Raw genomic sequence first — 18,842 nt, 5'->3', positions numbered from 1 at the left:
TACTTTGTTCCTGAATTAGTACACTAGTGAGATATGTACTAGTACGTTTCTATTAAAATGTAAGTTAACTCCATTTTTCTGCTCCAGATACATGCATACAAGCCTAAGTGGGCTTTAAACCGGAGATTTCGAGCACAGAAGAAATCTATCCTCCCTCCCTCCCATGCTGACATGGTATAGTGACAACATGGTTGCATTACTCCTCTTTTCTATGTGACAGAGGAGAAAGAAAAGCATTTGTGTGTCCTACACAATTAAACCTATGTAGAAACTGGTATGCTGATAATGGCCTTCCTTGAACCTTCCCAGGTGACTACTTCTGAGTGTAGAAAATCTCTACAGTGGAACAAGTATTTCCCAAACAGTTGGGAATTTCTCTAGTCAAGGAGTGTGACTAGACTAATTCCATCTATGACACAGCACTCAACATAGTCATTGCGTAGAAAGCTCTTCAACCAGAAAAGCAGGAGAAAAAAAAAGAAAGAATCCTAAACTTAGGTTTGGTGAAGATTCTTTAGGTTAGTAAGACTGCTGCAACCCAATGCATTCAGCTATATGCAGCTTGAATTGATCCCTGAACCTGAAACCTGGGGGCCATAAATTCCTGAATCTAGAGCTTTGTTATGATTAAAAATGCCATGATCTCAATTTTGTATCTTCATCTAATATGGTAGGCTTTACAGATACTGATCTGTACTGATCTGATTTCTAATCTGATGATGAGGTTCTGTTGTTACAGTTTAAGGAGAAATGGATTGAGTTAAAGAACATGAAAACAGACACAGTTTCCATTTAAGAAGTGAGGAAAAAGATTCATAAAGAAATTGGACAACACAGAAACATCAAATAGCCATTTTAAAATCTTTTAATCTCAAAGTGCTTCAATACCATAATACTCAGAAAACATCCCAGGTAGTAAGGGTTTGTATGTTGGGGAATCTTATTACTTACCAGATAAGGGATGATCTCTAATATGTGAGCTATACTGTTTAAGATGCCCCAGGCATTAGAGTGCAACATACTAATAGGTAATACCTAATTTTGCTTCCACTAAAGTGCATCTTTGATACACCAGTAATAAGAGAATTAGCACAATAACAATTCAAACTGATGCATTGTTTAATTACAATCACCTTCATCATTTTTTTTTGTTTTTCAGGTCAAATTAAAAAATGACAGGGGTTTAAAACTGAGTTTTAAATAGTGGAATATAGGAGATATATGAACATAGAAAGACTATTGCTTCTTCCTAGTGGGAGGAAGGAGCAGAGCTGCTAATTAGTAAATGGAGAGGTAACATGCCAGAGAACTTCTCTCTGAGTCTTCTTATGAGGTAAGTCATATCCTGTTATTCTGCAGAAATATCTTGTTTAAATTTGTTCTAACGCATATACAGATAAACCAGGTTTTAGCACACTGAAAGGAATTTTCCCCTTTCTGTAGGTTTCTGTGGCATGAACACAAGGAGCCAGTGCTGAAGGATGCATCTCTTCAATCTTTGATATCTACTTTTATACAGAGCTAGTGCTTGCATGTTTTTAACTTTCTTTTTGCTTCAGGCAGTCTCTTGAAAGACAGGAAATAGCTCACATGAGGAACACTTGTGAGGACTAAGGGAGGCTGCAGAGTTTCTTGGGTTGGACAAGAAGTGCTCTAAACAAGGGTTTGGGTTTTTTTTTTTTTTTTTTTTAAGTTCTTGCATCTCACCCCAGTACAATTCTTAAGTGTTATCTTAGAATAGTACGTTCCTGAGGATTAACCTGAGACTTGGATTAAAAAATAACCAAGAGATGATTGATGGAGTCTTCTGCTAGGTCTTATGTTACCATCTCCTTTCCTCTCTGTTCCTCCTGAAGCTCTTCTTCCTCTACAGTACAGTTGTCCTTTTCACCCTGAGGCTTCGGTGCTCTGTGGAAACAGTAATTATCTAAGCATTGGAAATGGTTTGCATGTGCTTACTTCCTGCTTTGTCCTCTGCATAAGAAGTTGAATGCTTGTCTAGCAATCATAGGAATTAAGATAGAGAAGCTATGATGCTTAATAAAAGGAGTGGAGCTGATTTAATTTTGCCTACCCTAGATGATGCAAACTGGAATGCTTTTATAAAAAAAGGAAAATATTTCTAGTCAAAGGGAAAGGAGTTGTATTATATTATTACCTGTGAATGTTTTTCCAGAAAGTCAGTGGCATCTTTTCCTTTTTTCCTTACAAATTCTTCACTCAGCCCAACCTGCTGGAGGGTATGTCTGTAGCGACGCTCTGCTTCTTGACGAGCATCATGCTATGAAGTTGAAACTTAAACAGTAAGTTTGTAGAATTGGGCTTCCACATAATTATCAGGTTTTAAAGTTTATGGCTGATACTCCTAATGAGAACAACAGGGCAGCAAAGCCCGTATCCAGTAATACTGTCATCCACAGAGTACAGTACCAACATTAAATACTAGGAAACTGTATTCCACAGCTTGCTCAAAGCAGGAGCTCACCTTCTTCTGCTTCTGTTCTTTTTTCCTTCCTTCTGTTCCGCTGCCCCTAGTGCACTCCAGTCTTAAGACTAGTGCACTCATGTCTGAGTCCTGACTCTGGCACTCTAATTGAATATATGTGCAAAAAAGGGGTTGTGAGAAATTATGGAAGCCTAGTCACTTGCAACTTGTAAGCACTAACCACAGTGATAAATAAACAGAGCTTGTAAAAGAGCTTCACATCAGCTCATCTTCGAAAAACTGAAAACCAGGCATCTTGGTTTTCACTGACTCCTTGCAAATTAATGTTGTCTGAGATGACAGTTTTCCAGATGGCCTGGCCAGTTCCAAAAGATTAAGGTGTTGTATATGGAAGGATAGAAGCCTTGTCTCAAATGAGTGACTGCCATTGATACTGGTTAATTCTTACCAACCTAGCAAACAGAAATATAAAAATTTATCACACAAATGTGTTTTCTGCCTCTGTTAACCAAAGGGATGCTTCTGTTGTGAAATTTTAAATTAGCATGTAGCTACATATTGTCATCATGTCTCTAACCAGATATCTATCAACCCCGCAAGGAGACAGAACTGAAAGGGAAAACTCAGAGAAAGATACTTTCTACAGAGTAAGGTTTGTATCTACCTTTCTAGTACAATACAGATATGCAAATGGTATTGTGTTATGGATGAGAGGTGCTGAACACAACCACAGACCACAGAGCTTGCAGGTGATATAAATGACTTAACTATCATTAATGTTTATCAAGTAGCACTACAGATAAGAAGAAAAAATGCTTAACTAGAAAAGGTTTAAAAAATTTTAAATTTCTAGACTACAGGCTGTTGTTTCAGCAGCAGAATCAGGTATCCATACAATACCTAGTGTGATAAAGCCTTACGTTTGATCAGGTCCTGTATTTTGATTGCAATATTTATGAGGTATTGGAAAGCCCTACAACTGTGAAATAAGTCTGAGTGGTTTCTCAAGGATGGGGAAGGAGTTTAAAAAACACCCAAGCAGCTGTTCCATGTGTTATTTTGAGTGTAGTCTAGAGACTAAACAAACATTTGCATCTTCTAATCCAAAACTAACTTGAGACTAGATTTCCTAATGCCTGTCTTTAGTGAAAGACAATGTATTCTGTCATCCAGAAACACTCTGGAACTTTGACCAGTTACCTTGGTGACCTGTTCAAAGAGGTATGGTCTGTTCTTGACTCGCAGCTGCATTTCTTCCAGCTCCTTTCTGTATTCCTTTGTTCTTTCTTTGATACTTTGCCTGAAACAGAAAAGTTCCCTATCTAATCAAAGTTTCCTCTTACTGTAGATGATCAGGAGACAAGACTTCTCAAAAACTATTTTTGTCCTTTAAATATCTCTGGTAATTGTCTTGATTCTGAAGGCTGGACAAAACACGCTGCTATTTCTGGCAAGTTAAGTACCCTTAGCAAAGCTTTACTACTAGAGTGTGAGCAGAGAACCTGTGTTCACATTTTTACAAAACCTTATCTTGTATATGTTTTCCCAAATGACACATTTCAGTTGGCTTGCTTGTACAAATTGTTTTCTACAAATGCTAATCTAAAAGAAACTACTATGTTTGGAAAGAGTAGTGCTAGACCATCAAGAAATCCAAATGAATGTGAAATGGGTATGGCAGCCTGAATAACTGGGTTGGGAAAGTAGGCTCTTAGGCCTGATTCCTCCTAAAGAATTGTCTGATGATCCTCAGTTATTGCAATAAACAGTTATCTATGTGCAGAATAGTATACTGACCAGTTCTGTTTTGCCTTCTCTTTGTGTGTTTCCTCCAAACTCTTATGTGGATCCAGGGCTTTTGCTCGGCTATTCACTGATTTATGGATAGCTTGACACTTCTTATTGTGTTTCTCCAGCCAATTATTTCCTTCTTTGTCCCTTTCCTTTATGTTGTCTTGGGAATATCTATATGAACAAAATTAGTAATGAAATAACAAGTTCACTTCAGAGTGCTAGACTGTGTGCTAGCTGGGATTTTCACTTTTGTAACCCTGTAGGGAGAAAAGCAGTTTCAGACAGGCAACTATGCAACTCTCAAAATAGTTGCGAAGCAGAGCAAGAATTAGCAAGGAAAGAAAGACGACCAGCTGTAGTGAGAAACATTTAGAAAGGGTTAATAGGTGCTTGATACAAAAAATGTGCATATAAAACACGGCACGATAATACAAAAGAATATGACAGGAAAAGGTATCTCACTGAAGTTGGAGATGCGTGGGGTTTTTTTTTCAGTAAATATCACATTTTAAATATTGGAAATGTAGCTGACATGATGAAAGTATTAACTTTTTTTCCTCCATTTTTGTTATTAGTTGGGGTATTGTCTTGTAGACAAACTTTTCTACTTACCTAATAGCAGATTCTCTTTTTCTTGTTGCATCTGTAATATGCACCGGAAGGGTATTGGAAGAAAGAGAGGAAAGTCTGGTCAGAGAATGACTTTTTTGCATGGAAACCTTGGAAAGTTGCTGGGAATCCTGAAAGAAATGGAGTTTGATTCAGTGTATTTCTTCACAGTACAGAATCTCCTCTGTTCTTTGTCTACCAAAGAGATCATTTGGGGCACTTGGGCAATCCACTCATTCTTCTCTCTTCCATCAGTAGGGATTAACATGGGGATGGGATGATGGAAGAGAAGCAAAGAGACTTGATTAGGAATATAGAAGGGTGGGCTGAGCCTTAGTTGGTCGTAGCTCATTTCTTTGTGTAAAATATTGTTGTCTGGTTTGTCCTAGAATTCTGTAGTACTCCCAAGACAAAGACAGAGGTCCCACTAAAGAACATTAATCATCCATTAAAAATGCTATAAATTTAGAAACTTGCCATTTGGATCAGAGAGAACAGCACCACAGAAATACCCAGTCATCTCACCTTTATCTTTTTATTATCCTGCTTCTGCTTGCAGCGGAGATTGGAAGTTCTTAGTTTAAATGGCTTATTATGAGTTGCCTCTTTGATTTCTTGTCTCCTTATCGCTTCCCTCTGAAATGCCCAGTAAAGTCCTTCAAAATCTGGTACTGTTGGATTAATCCTTGGTTTGAAGCTGAAGCTTTTGTCCTGCAAGAAGCCAAGCCGTTCTTGCTCAGTTTTAGTGGCAGTTCGGGACCGAGGCTCCCTCTGACAGTTGCTAGTATCAATAGGAGCTACAGAGCTTTCCAGCAAGTCCTTGGCTCTCATCTGAATGCGGATTTCTCTGTAGAGTTCAGCTTCTAATGGATAAAAATCAAAGCAGTGAGAAGAGTGAGTGATGTAACAGGCTGTGAAACTGCCAGTGCACAACTCTAAACCCCTTTTTTTTTGATAGCAGCTGCTAACATAGGAGACCATACGTCTTGTGTTCTTCTTCCCCACTTTCCACGCCCTGCCCCACTCACCAGAAAAAAAAAAATCCCTAAAAAAAAAAAAAAAAGAACCATGGTAATGTCTCTTCCCCAGGCAGTAATCACTAGGTATGTCTTTCCCTCATGAGATAGAGTAAGTTACTGAACAGGCCTTCACATATTCCTGTTCTTAGGGGTACCAGATAACTCTGCCCTGTGTCTTGCAGAAATGTTATACTAATTAAGGTTCTACTTTTCCTATGGGACTTTATGTCATTACATTGACCATGTAATCCAAACAGGCTCTTCAAATATACTTGTAATGGATGATGCCTTTTCTATGTGTTTGTCTATATTGGAAAAGATTTTAAGTAATGAGGATATAGAGGATGGATCTTGTCTTGTCACTTCTGTGACAAACTTTCCATTTCCTCTGAGATACAGTGTAAAACTATGTCCTGTGCTGTGCTACACTAAATGTTTATAAAAATGTAGACAAACAGTTGTTATTTTTTGTTTTTATTAAAAAAATTATACTGCTGTTTGGAAAATGAGGCTTTTTTGGGTGTGTTTATAAGTTTGTATTGACTGAGGTATGAAATGTTCATTCTGCCTCATTTCTCATGCAATAGGGGTGGAAACAGAACAATGGCTTGTCCTTTGTCTGCTCTCTTTCACCTTTCTCCTTAGGTTAGCACATTAAAACATAATGTTTTCTGATGAAAGCTGGTATATACTGAAAAAGAAAACAATCAAAATAGTTAAAAAAAAAAAAAAAAAAAAGGGGGGGGTTGAAAAAAGCAATGACAATTATCAAGGACTGGTTTAGCTCCTGTATTCAGGTGTTAAGTCAGTACCATTTACTTTGAACTTGTAACTGTGAGGGCTTAAGACATCTGAAAGAAAAAGAACATCATGGAAATTTCCTTGACTGCCCTTCTGACTGGATGGTCCTAGCACCTCTGTCACCAATTTTAGCACCTAATGAGAAGGTGGAGAAGGTAGCTGAAAATATCAGAGAATGGCATGAGTGACTGGCCTACTGCACTATTGCTTACAAGGAAATAATTGCCTGATTCGGACTAATGAAACTTTTGTCTCCTACGGTCCTGTTCAGCACAGATCTTTGGTGAGGGTAAAATTATCAGTTCCAAGAAGTTGCATGGACCTTGAACACCTCTAGCACTACATCTGTCTTTATGTTTGTCTGTGCCACACAACATCTAAGTTCCTTTACTCTAACTGAAGATGTGGAATTCAGTAATTGGGACCTGTTAATAGCCTAATTCAGGGAAGATCCCCAAACTTTCATGAACTGCAGCAAAAGGGATATGCAAATCTGTCTGAACAGCTCAATGCTCCCACATGTGCATGGGCATGGTGCAGAACTGCTACTGCTGACAGTGATACAAGATCACTAACTCTAGGAAATCCTACTGTAAAGGTATCTAGATGAAATGCAATGACCACTGACATACAGGAGACTACACTAGAGGACATAATGATATTGGCTTTATGCTCCAAGTAACATGAGGGACAATCATGGAGTCCTTTTTACAGGAAGAGCCTTGGCATTTACCTTTGAGTTTATCTCCAAGAAGTGTGTCATACGTAGACTTAGGGACTTTTCTACCGACTTTCTTCTGTTTGGAGCTCTCATTTAGGGTTGCTGCTGCCAGGAACTTCTGTCTAATAGCTTCTTTCTTCTTCTCCTCCTTCTCTAGAAAACTGAAGGGTCGCTGACTTGAAAGTAGCAGCTGCTTTCTTTTCTGTGTTGCTATTTGTCTGCGAATCTCATTCTGTTCCATTATTTCCTGATAAAGAGGCAGAAACACATGGGCAGGTACAGGCTGTGCCCGGAATTGTTTCTGACATTCTGCTTCATCCTGGCTTTGCCTTCTGTCTCTCTGTTTGTCTAGTTCAAGAAACACATATGACTTCATCAGCTGGGACTTTTTGTGAGCTTCCCGCACTGTCATTTTGAAAGGCTGAGGGATGGTGATGGAAGGGATCCAGGGAGAAGAAGCGCTCTTTGGCCTCAAGTAGGATTTTGGAAACAAGTGAGGCTTTTGCTGATGCCAGGTGCTGTCCAATGTGAGGTCAGTCAAAGAACTGGATTCTCTTTTGTTACCAGATGTATGACTAGATAAAGACATTACCAATGGGAAATAAGGGAAATTATTAGAAATCAGAATGAAAAGAAGAGAGACACTGATTAAGAGAAAGATACTGTAGGCCCAGCTGTTAAAAGACAGGCCTAGGCCTTATTGTTCTCCATCTCTGTGTTTTGCTTTGCTACCAGGTTTGTGAGCATAGCTTGTGCTTTTCTGTTTTCCATGTGTAAAATAGCAGTTATGGCTACTTAGCTTTGGAATGCAATTTATTATTCTGCTAGTTCTCAATTTCCAGAAAGGTCACAAGTAAAATAGAAAGTTCCGACTGTAAGGATATCTGACTAATGGCTATTCAACATAAAAGACAAAGACAAGAAACAGGAGAGGCAATAAATCACACAGATGCACAAACCCTAACAAAGAGCAGATAAGGGAGACAGTAACAAACACCCGAATTCCTAAGACACTGATGGAAGAGCCATTACAAGGAACCACTCGAGTGTAACTTTAAAGAGCCTCAGCCAGAAACTTTGTAGCTGATAAGACAACCATGTAATTGATAATAAGGAGAAAAAAAACAAGACTATTATGGCTCTCACTGAAAAGAGTAAACTTCTTAGGCGATATCTGAGGTTCATTGTGGGACTGCGTAAAACTTATCATGAGATGTTTAGGGAAGGATCAAATGCAGGGAAATGAAGGGATTAAGGTGGGCCAAGAAGGTCCAAGCATAGGCAAATGGGGAGAAGGGGGGAACAGAAGGGGCTGATGGTGTGTGAGCGGGCTCCTGGTCAAGACTTGCACTTGCCTGGCCAAGCCCTATGCCTGTTCGCTGCAGTCTGTCCTATCTTCTTCTTAAACTCCATCTATTTTGTGCATGAGAGACAGATCGATCTGCTAGCGAACTTCAAGCTGTACTAACCAGTGAGAAGGATAAGAAGTCTGAGGGCTCGACACTGCAGAGTCAGTGGTTTGAGGACTGGACACTAGAGAGAGACGCGCGTGTGTGATCTGCTAGCAAATTTTAAGCCCGATTAGCCAATGAGCAGGAACAGGATTGGGCCATTTATGTTGTTAATGTTTTATGTGCATGCTGTTTGGGTTTATGTGGGCACCTGTTAAGGCACTGTCTTCCCATCTGTGCAAATACATTTGGTATTGTGTGTGTATGGAGAGATACACGTGTACATTTTGGGAATTCACGCTGAGTCTCATTACTGGTTGAAGCTGGGAATGGGGAGAAGCAGCTCTGCATCTAGCAGACCAGGAGAGAAGGAGTTCCCCACATCCTGCAATCCACGGGACTGTGCTGTGCCTTAACAAAAAACATCCTACCTGAGAGCATCGTACAACTTGTCATGCAGAATTAATGATTCTTGGAAGAAATCTTCAAGGTCCTCATCCTCTCGGGATAGTTTATGGTTGTTTGCTAGCTTTGCCTGGGACTGTAAACCCAGTTCTAACACATACTGCCTGTTTTTCATCTTGAGATTACAGTGCCTCACAGTAACCTCAGCGGAGGCTGAGGGAGCTCCCTGCTCCTTGCCTGATCTCAGAAGAGGCAGAAGGTCGTCAGCTCCGGGCGGAGGGTGTCTTTCATTCCCCGTTTCATCTGCCTCTGGGTCCGAGGAAGCTTTAGGCGGAAGCACCTGGATGATCAGAGCTGGGGGATCAGCAGCACCGTGGTGACCTCCTGAGCCGCCTCAGGCAGCCCTGCTTGCACCTGTGGCTATCCGCCCTAGAGCCCAGCCCTCCCGGTACCTCGCTCCGCGCTGTCAGCCGCTGCTGGACGTTCAGTACAACGCGGAGCAGAGCTGCGCCCCGCCACCGGAACCAGGCAGATCGGGCCGCTCGCCGGGCCCTCGGTAGCGCAGCTCGCTGCCAGCGCTCCCGCACGTCCCGCGTTTCCCCCTCGGTAACCTGCGCTCGTGTTTTCCAGCCCTTCTCGGGAAAAGCCGGCAGCGGCGGCTCCCCCTTGCCGGCGGGGGGTCCCGGGCGGCGCTGCCTCACGGTACTGGCCCCCGCCGCGGGCGCGCCGCGGCGCCGCGCTGCTCACCTCAGCACCGGGCGCGGGGCCCGGCCGCAGGCCCCGCCCCTCTTTCTTGTCGTCACGGCCCGAGCAGCCAACCCGTCTCCAGGACAGAGCGGTCCCCGGCGCTCGCTCATTGTCTCCCAGGAAGGGGTGTCGCCGTGGTGCCCGCCCCCCGCGGAGCGTTGCCGTTGTCATGGTTTCCCAGGGTCACTTCCGCTCGGACGTCGGCGGTGGGTGGTGTGCGGGTGGGGTCGTCACTTCCGCAGCGATGGCGGCCGCGTGCGGGTGGGGGCTGCTGTCCCCGCTGCGGGGGCGGCTGCGGCTCCGCCCGGGGGGTGCCGGCCCGCGGGCCCCGGCCCGAGCCAACGCCAGTGCCAGTGCCGCGCCGCTCTACGACGTGGTGGTGTCGGGCGGGGGCATGGTCGGGAGCGCCATGGCCGCGGCGCTGGGTAAGGCCGCCGCCTTCGTCGCGCCGGGCCGGGCCTCCACTCCCGCCGCGCAGCCGGCGCGGCCTGGGGCCGCGGTCGCGCGGTCGCTCGCCGGCAGCGCCCCGGGCCGGGGCTCCCGGCGCTCGGGTCTGCGCTCCCCTGTGCCGGGTTGCGGGGGTTGCCCGCTCTGGCTGCCTCAGCCGTTGTGCGGAGGGTGATTCGGGGGGGTTCCCCGAGAGACCGTGCGTCAGGGCGCGGGGCGTTGGGACACTTTTACAGGTCACCTTAATTCTCATCCCTGCTGGCGACAGTATGAGAAACTCTGCCGTTACCACCAAGGATCCTCGTGTTGGGGATCCCGCTGTGGAGTTTCCTTATTTCCTTTTCCTCGTGGCAGCGCTCCAAGCTTGACTTAAAGCTGTCTGTATGCCTTCTCATTGCAATGAGCCTTATTCTCTTGTCTTCTTTTTTAATGTAGCCATAACACTGAATTCTCTAGGCTGCTTGTAGTGTATCAAGTATGTTCTCCCTGAAATCACCAATACATAATTTCAATATCTGTGCTGTTCCACTGTCAAAGTAATGTCTTGATAAAGACAACACTAATATAAATGATAAACAGTATAGTAGTAAAAGCAAGAGCTCTCTTTTTAAAATCTCTTCCTTTAATTATTGAATTTACATTTAAGCCCAATTAAAAAGTGATCTGTGCTTGGAGTAAGTGTTGCAGTATTCAAGTACACTTTCCTACCAAAATACACACAAGTAAGTAAAAAACCACAAATTTACACAAAAACATAAAAGTCATGCAAAAAGAAAATGTTTAATCCTTGTTTTAACTGCAAAAGGGTTGTCAGCCTCCATAGCAGGCTGTAATCATAAACTTTAAAAATACTAAGTCTTACCTGCCTAGTCAAAGCCCATATTGTAAATGCCTTTCTTTATAAAGATTTGCATTTATGCTATCTCATTACCAAAACACATTGGACTTCTTGATACAAAAATGAAGAAATGAGGTTTTGGGGAGGAATATTATAATAAAGCATATATTTGCTTATTTTAGGGCATGATATTCACTTCCATGATAAGAAAATTGCTTTACTGGAGGCTGGTCCTAGGAAAGAGTATGATCGCTTGCCAGATAGTTACAGTAACAGGGTCAGTTCCATCTCGCCAGGTTCCGCAACCCTCCTAAGCAGTAAGTATAACTTTTTTTGTTTGAATTTTTATTTGCAAATTTGAGTTGGTTTTATTTTGTTTAAATAAGGCCCCTTTGAGTATGTGCTGCCTTCATCCTAAATGGGCCAAAGTTATTTGGCATTTTTTCTTAGTATTGTACATGCTGAATTGAGATAATTAAATCAGGCTTGCCTAGTTAACAGGGATCCATGTTCTGGTATCTTCATCTGATTTGTTACATAAATGTTTGTGACATTAGGCCTAAGGTCCTAAGCTGCTCTCTGCAGCATCTGGAATGCTCTCTTCACAAAATGGGTATGTGTTTTCCACGTCCTTAGTGTTCTGTAGTCTGGCAACTCATTTTTCTTGCTTGATTTTCTTTCCAAAGGCAGATTTGAACCTTGATTCCTTATGGAGAAAGAAAAGTTCAGAACAACAATGGCCATGAATTTCCCCTTCTATTTTATTGCCAGCTGATAGGACAGTGAGAACTCATTGCACGTGTCACAGCACTCCCGGAAACCTGGCTTGTCTTTTCTACTGGTTTTGTATTAACAGCAAAATAATGTGATACTGGAGCTATAAAAGTATCAAGACAGACCTAGCACTCTCACACAGTGGGAAAGCTGAGTCTAGGCAAGCTGCAAAGAAGTTACTGCTGATAGTCAAGGAGAGAGCTCAAAGTGAATGTCAGTTTTTTGGGAGTCTCAATGTCGCATGCGAACCTGTATCTCCATGCACTTCTGTCCTTTCTCTTTTAGGTTTTGGTGCCTGGGATCATGTCTGCAGTCTGAGATTCAAATCATTTCGACGAATGCAGGTGCCTTCGTTATGGCTACAAATATGCTATGTGTCTGTCTAATTTGAATTCTCAGCAGTAGTTAGACTAATGATCCAAAGTTTATTACTTCTTTGGCAAAGGGCAAGTCATGCTGTTAATGACTCCCTGTTACTTTTTTTGTTGGGGCAGCCTTCTCAGAAATATGTGTTCTCAAAGTCTAGATGTTAGAGACTGAAAGATTGATTCCTAATGGAAGCTGTAGATATTGAGGCAGGGGAACTAATCAGGAAAAACAAAAATAAAGGTAATGGTGTTAGGGTGGCATTGTGTGTTAATTATGTAACAGGAAGTAGGGATAAAAGACTTTCTTTTTATCTTTACAATTAGTTTTTGAGATGGATATAGATCATTTTATGAAAGGAATTATGTGATGTGCCTAAATAGCTGGAAATGGACAGTAATCCAGACATTTTCTCTAGTTCTGTATTTCTAGATTGCCTGGTTCCTTTTGTTGTTACGATGAATTCATTGATATCCCTGAAAGAAACAGCACTTATTTACCATATAGCTTCATGTAATGTATTCTTTCTTTGTAGGTGTGGGATGCTTGTTCGGAAGCCATGATCATTTTTGAGAAAGACGACTTAGATGACATGGGTTACATAGTGGAGAATGATGTTGTTATGTCTGCACTCACGAAACAGTTAGATGCAGTAGCAGGTAGTGGACAACTTCTTTAATACTTAATTTACTGCAGAAAGCTTTCAGTGACTTGCCTTCCACTGCATATGCCAAGTTATGGGAGGAGGAAAGAAAATTCATCTAACAAATAACTAAAACCTAGGCAGCTTCTTGAAGTGAGAGGGGGAGGGCGGAAATCTATCTTCTGTATGAGACTTTCTTCAAGCTGTGTAGTCTGTGTGCTTCTCCAGAACATAGTCTCACCAAAATGTAGATGTACTGAAAAGATCTGTAGCTTTCTATCCAGAGCAGTCTTTGCAGTGGTGAAGGGTTGGCCAGATTATTCTTTCTGGGTGTTCTGAGAGTTGTAATCTATTAGTATGCCATTAAGACATGCCTAGCCCTTTGTTGTTATAGTGATATTTCCTTTCTTTCATGTCTGTATCATGCTGTGACCGTGGTACTTTGTGTTCCCATCAGACCGGGTGGAGGTTTTCTACAGGAGCAGAGCAGTCGGGTATACCTGGCCCCTTCCCTATCACAGCTGTGACACAAGCCCTTGGGTCCAAATTGAATTAGCTGATGGACGCAGACTTCAGACCAAACTGCTGGTAACTAAACTTTTTATTTCTGTTGATCAGGCACCATCTCTTGCCCAAGTCCTTTCCACTGGATTTGGTTCTGATTCCGTGTGTACCGCTCCACCCACGTGGAGGGCTTGAGCGAGGTGAGTGGCTAACTCTTTGTCAGAGATGCTAAGAGACACACAATGCCTAGCCTTCTCTGAAACTGATGTAAGAAGACTGTGCTGAATTGGACAAGAGCAGAAAGGGCCATGTTTTCTGTTTTTTGGGGGAGGTATTTTTTTTTTTTTGCTTCTAAATAAACAAAAATGTGTCTACATGCAGAGAGAGGTTTGTGGACTGGGATACTGGCTTTCTTAGGAACAGCTGATGAAGTTGCCTTGTATTTCTTTGTTTTGTAGATTGGTGCGGATGGTCATAACTCTGTGGTCCGTAAGGAAGCTGAAATTCAGAACATTGAGCATCGATATGACCAGTCAGCTGTGGTGGCTACTCTTCATTTGTCTGAGGTGAGATTCTGCAAATTGGCTCTTCCATAAGCAGCAGAACAGCTTAAACAGAGGACACCAGATCACTAAGTCTTAATTGTCTCCTTGCTTCTTTCCACTATAGGCCACAGACAATAACGTAGCATGGCAGAGATTCCTTCCCACAGGGCCAATTGCACTTCTCCCGGTAAGATGCTGTGACCTGATTTTTTTACTTTTTAGTCTGTTCTATTCTAGTAACTTTGCTTCTGTCTGTTCCTTGCTATGTTGGTTCTTTCTCTTAAGAGTTTGCCTTACACTTTTCATTTATAGCTTTTGTTTTCCCCTCCTGCCATCTCAATTTGTCCTTGGTATTTCCCACTTGTGGAATATGGGCTGGAAAAGTAACATGCAGATGGATTGCTGTGGCAAGGGAACTGGAGAAATTCTTGCATTGGTTGGGGGTTTTGTTTCTTTTTCTCTTGATCCTGACCACTGAGGTTTTCTTAACTAGCTCTCTGACACTGCCAGCTCTCTGGTTTGGTCTACATCACATGAACATGCATCAGAACTTCTCACCATGGATGAGGAAAGTTTTGTTGATAGCATCAACTCTGCCTTTGTGAGTATCAGCCTTGTGGTAGATATGAGGCCAGCTTTGTTGCAATTGTGAGAAATATGATAGAATCCTACAACTTAAAGAACAGCAATGGGAGAGGTGGATTCTCAAGTTCCTTCCTATGGAGAGGGTGATATTAGAAAGGCACTTAGCAAAGAAAGGATGATCCTTTATAACTGAGTTAAGTTAGTTCTGAAAGTCACAGTAGGACTGAACTAACTTTCCAAAAGATGGGTAGACTTTTCTTGATTGGAGACTTCTGTGTCCTGAAATGATGAAGACAGTTTCTTCTAATATCTAGTTTTGTCTGAGTGGTTAAAATTCAGTATTTGGAGCTAGCTCAGATTCTTCTATATGTCCAGTTTGGGGTAAAATCTAAAGCTTTCTTTTTTTGGCTTCAGTGGAGCAACATAAACCACACTGATTTCATTGACACTGCTGGGGCTGTGTTTCGATCTGCTATTTCACTCCTGAGGCCTTCGGGGACTGCAGTCCGTCAGCTGCCCCCAAGCGTTGCCAAAGTAGATCCCAAGAGCCGAGCTATGTTTCCTCTTGGAATGGGGCATGCAACAGAGTATGTCCAGCACCGCGTGGCCCTTATTGGGTAAGGTCCCCCATGTAGCCTTTGTGCGAGTGAGTAGGGCAGGCATGATGTTAGTACAGCCACCTCTGGCACTGCAGCCATTTGTATATCTTCTCCCATTTAACAAATTAGATGGTTAGACATACACTTCTGATTTCAGTTTGACTTTATCCAGGACCAATTTATATCATTTGCTCGTATGAACAAAGTCCTGTTGTGTGAGTAGCTCTCTATCCCTTGTGTGTGCTTTTGGTGTAAATTGGGAGGTAATAATTTTCCTTTTCTGGATTGTTCAGTCCAGCAGAACAATCCAGTATCTCATGTCGGAATTTTACTTCCCTAAACATCATAGCAGCCATTCTCTGTACCAGTTTGAGTTTTCAACTCGCTTTTCTTGAACACAAATGACAAAATTTACAGATTATTCCAGATGGGATGTCCTAGGCTCTTGTACAGTGGTCTACAGAGAAGGGAAAATATCTCGTCTTTTTCATTCTAAGGTTGCCTGTGCTTTTTTTTTTTTTATCGCACAGCTGTAGTACGTTGGTAGCTTATAGCAGTTCTTGGATGGCATTGTATACCTCAGATGCTTCTTTTGTTTCCAACTTGTTAGCCTCTGCTTTATTCCTTGTTAATGGACAAGTGCATGATCTTACATTTCAGGTTCAAATTTCACCTTGTTTCTCTAACTTTGAATCCCTCATCATTGTGTCTGGCTTTGTCCTTTACAGATAAGCCTGCACATAATAGAATCTTTTCAACGATATCCTGTTTCTCTTTTGTGTTGATGATGTCTGCTTACATGTGTTTATGAAGTATGCTGATGATATTCTTCATGTTGTGCCAGTGTTACTTACAGAAATATCAATGCCTGTCCCATGCCTGATCTGACTTCTTACAACTGGAGAGGCAGTCAGGTAGTTCAGTGTAGGGGTACTGGAGAAATTATATATAATGCTGTAAGGTGGTGTTCATTGCAAAGAGGCGAGAAGTGCTGTACTGATCCCTTCTGGAGCTTGTCAGAGGAGGAAACTAAGGACCATTATGGTCCTTCAAGAAGGGATATAAATTTGTCTTCTCTTGCTCTAGGGATGCAGCACACAGAGTCCACCCACTTGCAGGACAAGGTGTAAACCTGGGCTTTGGTGATGTTGCATGTTTAGCACACCACCTCAGTGCAGCAGCCTTCAACGGGAAAGATCTGGGTAAGGATCTGAGACAACCAAGCAGCAGTAAGATCATTAGTCTTACAGGCCTTTGCTGCTAACATCAGGGCAAGAGTTATTTCTGTTTGAGTCACACATAGGTTAAGCATGCTGCTATCTTGTGTTTGAATGGCACAAGCATGTTTGAAGCAAAACTGTTCTGATGTCCATTGGTTTTGGACAGTTAGAATCTTGCATGCAGTTTCCATGCCAAAAATCTCAAAGCTGCTAAAAAAAAATAGTTCTGTTGGATGGTAGAGGTGAGGAGATGAAAATAGCTAGCTGACTGAATGACATCTTTACTAAGATGAACCATTTCTCTGTTCTTTGTTTTCAGATGTCTGTGGAGACAGCTATATAGATAAGATGCAAAATTGTTTGTGGCAGTTGAATTTTAATATGGGTATTTATCTTTTCCAGGATCCTTAAAACATCTCTTAAAATTTGAGACAGAACGTCAGAGGCATAATGTTTCTTTGATAGCTGCTATTGATGCGTTAAAGAGGCTTTACTCCACAAGGCTGGCTCCCTTGGTGTTGCTGAGGACATGGGGATTGCAAGCAACAAATGCCCTGCCTCCTCTCAAAGTAAGAGTCTTAATGTTAGTGAGGGCCATACAAAAATTTCAAAATTACTCTTTAAATTTCCACAAACTGATGAGGATTTTTTTAATGAAACATTTTGGTTGGAAAATGTTAACCTGTTCAAACTGAATTTTTGTGTCCAGAATGAGCCTAAGGAATTCCTAAATAACTGATGGCTGAGTAGTTAGGGGGTTCTCCTGCAGCATAGGGAGAGGCTTGGGATCTGAGTGTCTGTTCTCTGTATCCTGGTTGATAGTAAGTGCTTCCCCCCCTGCCCCTTTCCGGCTCGCAAAACATTTATTTGTATGCTGTTGAAACACTTCAGCAGAAGAAATGGAGAGAGCCTTACTGCATTAATTAGTGTTCATGAAGAACAGGGACTAGAAATGGATCGTTTACCTCTGTTCAAGTTAAGGCACAAACTTCAGCTGTCTTAGTGAGAGGTAGTCTCTTATTAGAAGTCTTTGGCTTTATTTTGCTACGGAATGAAAACCTGAAACCTTGACGTGCATTCCGGAAAGGCGCCTAGGCAAGGCCACAAATTCTTTTTCTGTTTATAGCCTCACTGCCTAATTTCCACACAGCTTTGACCTAATTGCTGTGATTTCATGATGTTCATTAAGCCACTTGCTTTCAAAACTTGCAGGCACTCTCAAGTTAGATTTGTCAGTTCCAGATTTGACTATTTTATCCCCCCAATCAAGTAACCTTTTTCCTATTAGATGCAGGTGGTGTGTTTTCCTTGAATTATGTCACAGTAAGACACCAGAGGAATGGAAGAGCAGTAATTTCTCAAAGCTCAGTAGCTACTGCTGGAAAGGTGTCTTTATTAGTTGTACTAAAAGAGAGCAGTACACTGCTGCTGCAGTGCTCAGTACTTTTTTCTATTTCTTTGTTCAAAGCAGAAAACAAATGAAGACCTCTCCTGTGAGCACAGAGCCTGTCAGTAACCCCTCTGTTCTGTGTTGCTCAGGAAAGAGAAGGGAATGCTATGACTTCTTTAATTTACTAGTATATAGGGATAGCTGCTCTGCATGTGACTAGAAGGGCTGAGGAAGAATTGTTGTTCATAGGGGAAAGGGAAGGAGACTATAGCTGCTTTCTAGAGTGTATGCTTATTATCAGTTTACAAACTACTTTTTTTCTCCCCCTTTTTAGGAGCAAATCGTGGCTTTTGCCAGTAAGTGATTTGTTGTCAATTTGGAACTGCAGCTTGTCAGTGAATGCATTACCCTTAAAAGGACTATGACTGACTTCAATTTTTGAAAGATGTTATTTTGATTTAACAATAAAAGTGAGGGGTTGAGCTGTGTTTTGCACCATCCACTTGGTTTATACAGAGTTTCTGTCTCAGCTGCTCACTCTTCTCAAGAGGATGTGGGTTTTCTTCCTATGGTACCATAATGTCTTCAGCCACTGAACTGTCTTTACAACATGCTTTTAGATCAGGCCTTTTGAATTGAAGACTGAAGTGGAAATAGCTGTCTGTCTTATCTCTTAACATATGCAGTGCTGAATGTGATCTTTCTACTGCCAGCTACAAGTTTTGCTGCTTAACTACTTTGTGTTCCCCAGCATGATTTCTGAAGCTGTTAACGTCACTTCTAGGTTCTTACCACTTCCTGGACTCAGAAAGGGGGCACAGTTTACAGCAGGAGAGAGTCAATTCAGGATATCAGATTTTTTTTAAAGCTCTAATCTGTCTCTCTTTCCTGTACCCTCTTCCCTGCCCCATTCTTGGTACTTTATTTAATACGGGGTG

General features: G+C 42.0%; 2 protein-coding genes across 3 annotated transcripts; one reads left to right on the top strand and one right to left on the bottom strand.

Moving 5' to 3' along the window:
* Nucleotides 1-849: 849 nt before the first annotated feature.
* On the bottom strand, nucleotides 850-10,193 carry FAM161B (FAM161 centrosomal protein B). Of its 2 annotated transcripts, none has more exons than XM_064512332.1 (9): nucleotides 9,699-10,193; nucleotides 9,273-9,600; nucleotides 7,403-7,965; nucleotides 5,375-5,712; nucleotides 4,853-4,980; nucleotides 4,244-4,411; nucleotides 3,647-3,746; nucleotides 2,159-2,281; nucleotides 850-1,908 (listed from the first exon to the last, which is right to left on the bottom strand). In XM_064512332.1, the coding sequence occupies exons 1-9, from the start codon at nucleotides 10,162-10,164 to the stop codon at nucleotides 1,888-1,890; spliced, it is 2,235 nt and encodes a 744-aa protein (XP_064368402.1). In that variant the 5' UTR covers nucleotides 10,165-10,193; the 3' UTR covers nucleotides 850-1,887. The 2 variants fall into 2 exon arrangements, with proteins under 2 accessions (XP_064368402.1, XP_025976092.2); XM_026120307.2 differs by having other exon boundaries at nucleotides 9,273-9,586; nucleotides 9,699-9,821.
* A 4-nt stretch (nucleotides 10,194-10,197) lies between these two features.
* On the top strand, nucleotides 10,198-18,406 carry COQ6 (coenzyme Q6, monooxygenase). The gene is made up of 12 exons (XM_026120412.2): nucleotides 10,198-10,418; nucleotides 11,461-11,595; nucleotides 12,338-12,396; nucleotides 12,954-13,077; nucleotides 13,519-13,649; nucleotides 14,024-14,131; nucleotides 14,235-14,297; nucleotides 14,604-14,711; nucleotides 15,110-15,312; nucleotides 16,381-16,496; nucleotides 16,917-17,083; nucleotides 18,239-18,406. The coding sequence occupies exons 1-12, from the start codon at nucleotides 10,238-10,240 to the stop codon at nucleotides 18,266-18,268; spliced, it is 1,425 nt and encodes a 474-aa protein (XP_025976197.1). The 5' UTR covers nucleotides 10,198-10,237; the 3' UTR covers nucleotides 18,269-18,406.
* The last annotated feature ends 436 nt before the right edge of the window (nucleotides 18,407-18,842 follow it).

Source organism: Dromaius novaehollandiae, chromosome 5 (assembly GCF_036370855.1).
Source record: "Dromaius novaehollandiae isolate bDroNov1 chromosome 5, bDroNov1.hap1, whole genome shotgun sequence".
NCBI classification, from domain to species: Eukaryota; Metazoa; Chordata; class Aves; order Casuariiformes; family Dromaiidae; genus Dromaius; species Dromaius novaehollandiae.
This window is presented reverse-complemented; position numbering and strand designations above follow the sequence as displayed.

Bases quoted from the DNA above. Each gene is read 5' to 3' on its own strand.
- FAM161B (XM_064512332.1), bottom strand. From the start codon at position 10,164: ATGACAACGGCAACGCTCCGCGGGGGGCGGGCACCACGGCGACACCCC. The intron at 7,966-9,272 runs GTAGGATGTTTT...GTCTTTATCTAG, and splicing joins AAGTTGTACGATGCTCTCAG to TCATACATCTGGTAACAAAA. The intron at 3,747-4,243 runs GTCAGTATACTA...TTTCTGTTTCAG, and splicing joins GAGAAGGCAAAACAGAACTG to GCAAAGTATCAAAGAAAGAA.
- COQ6 (XM_026120412.2), top strand. From the start codon at position 10,238: ATGGCGGCCGCGTGCGGGTGGGGGCTGCTGTCCCCGCTGCGGGGGCGG. The intron at 13,078-13,518 runs GTAGTGGACAAC...TGTTCCCATCAG, and splicing joins ACAGTTAGATGCAGTAGCAG to ACCGGGTGGAGGTTTTCTAC. The intron at 14,132-14,234 runs GTGAGATTCTGC...TTTCCACTATAG, and splicing joins CTACTCTTCATTTGTCTGAG to GCCACAGACAATAACGTAGC.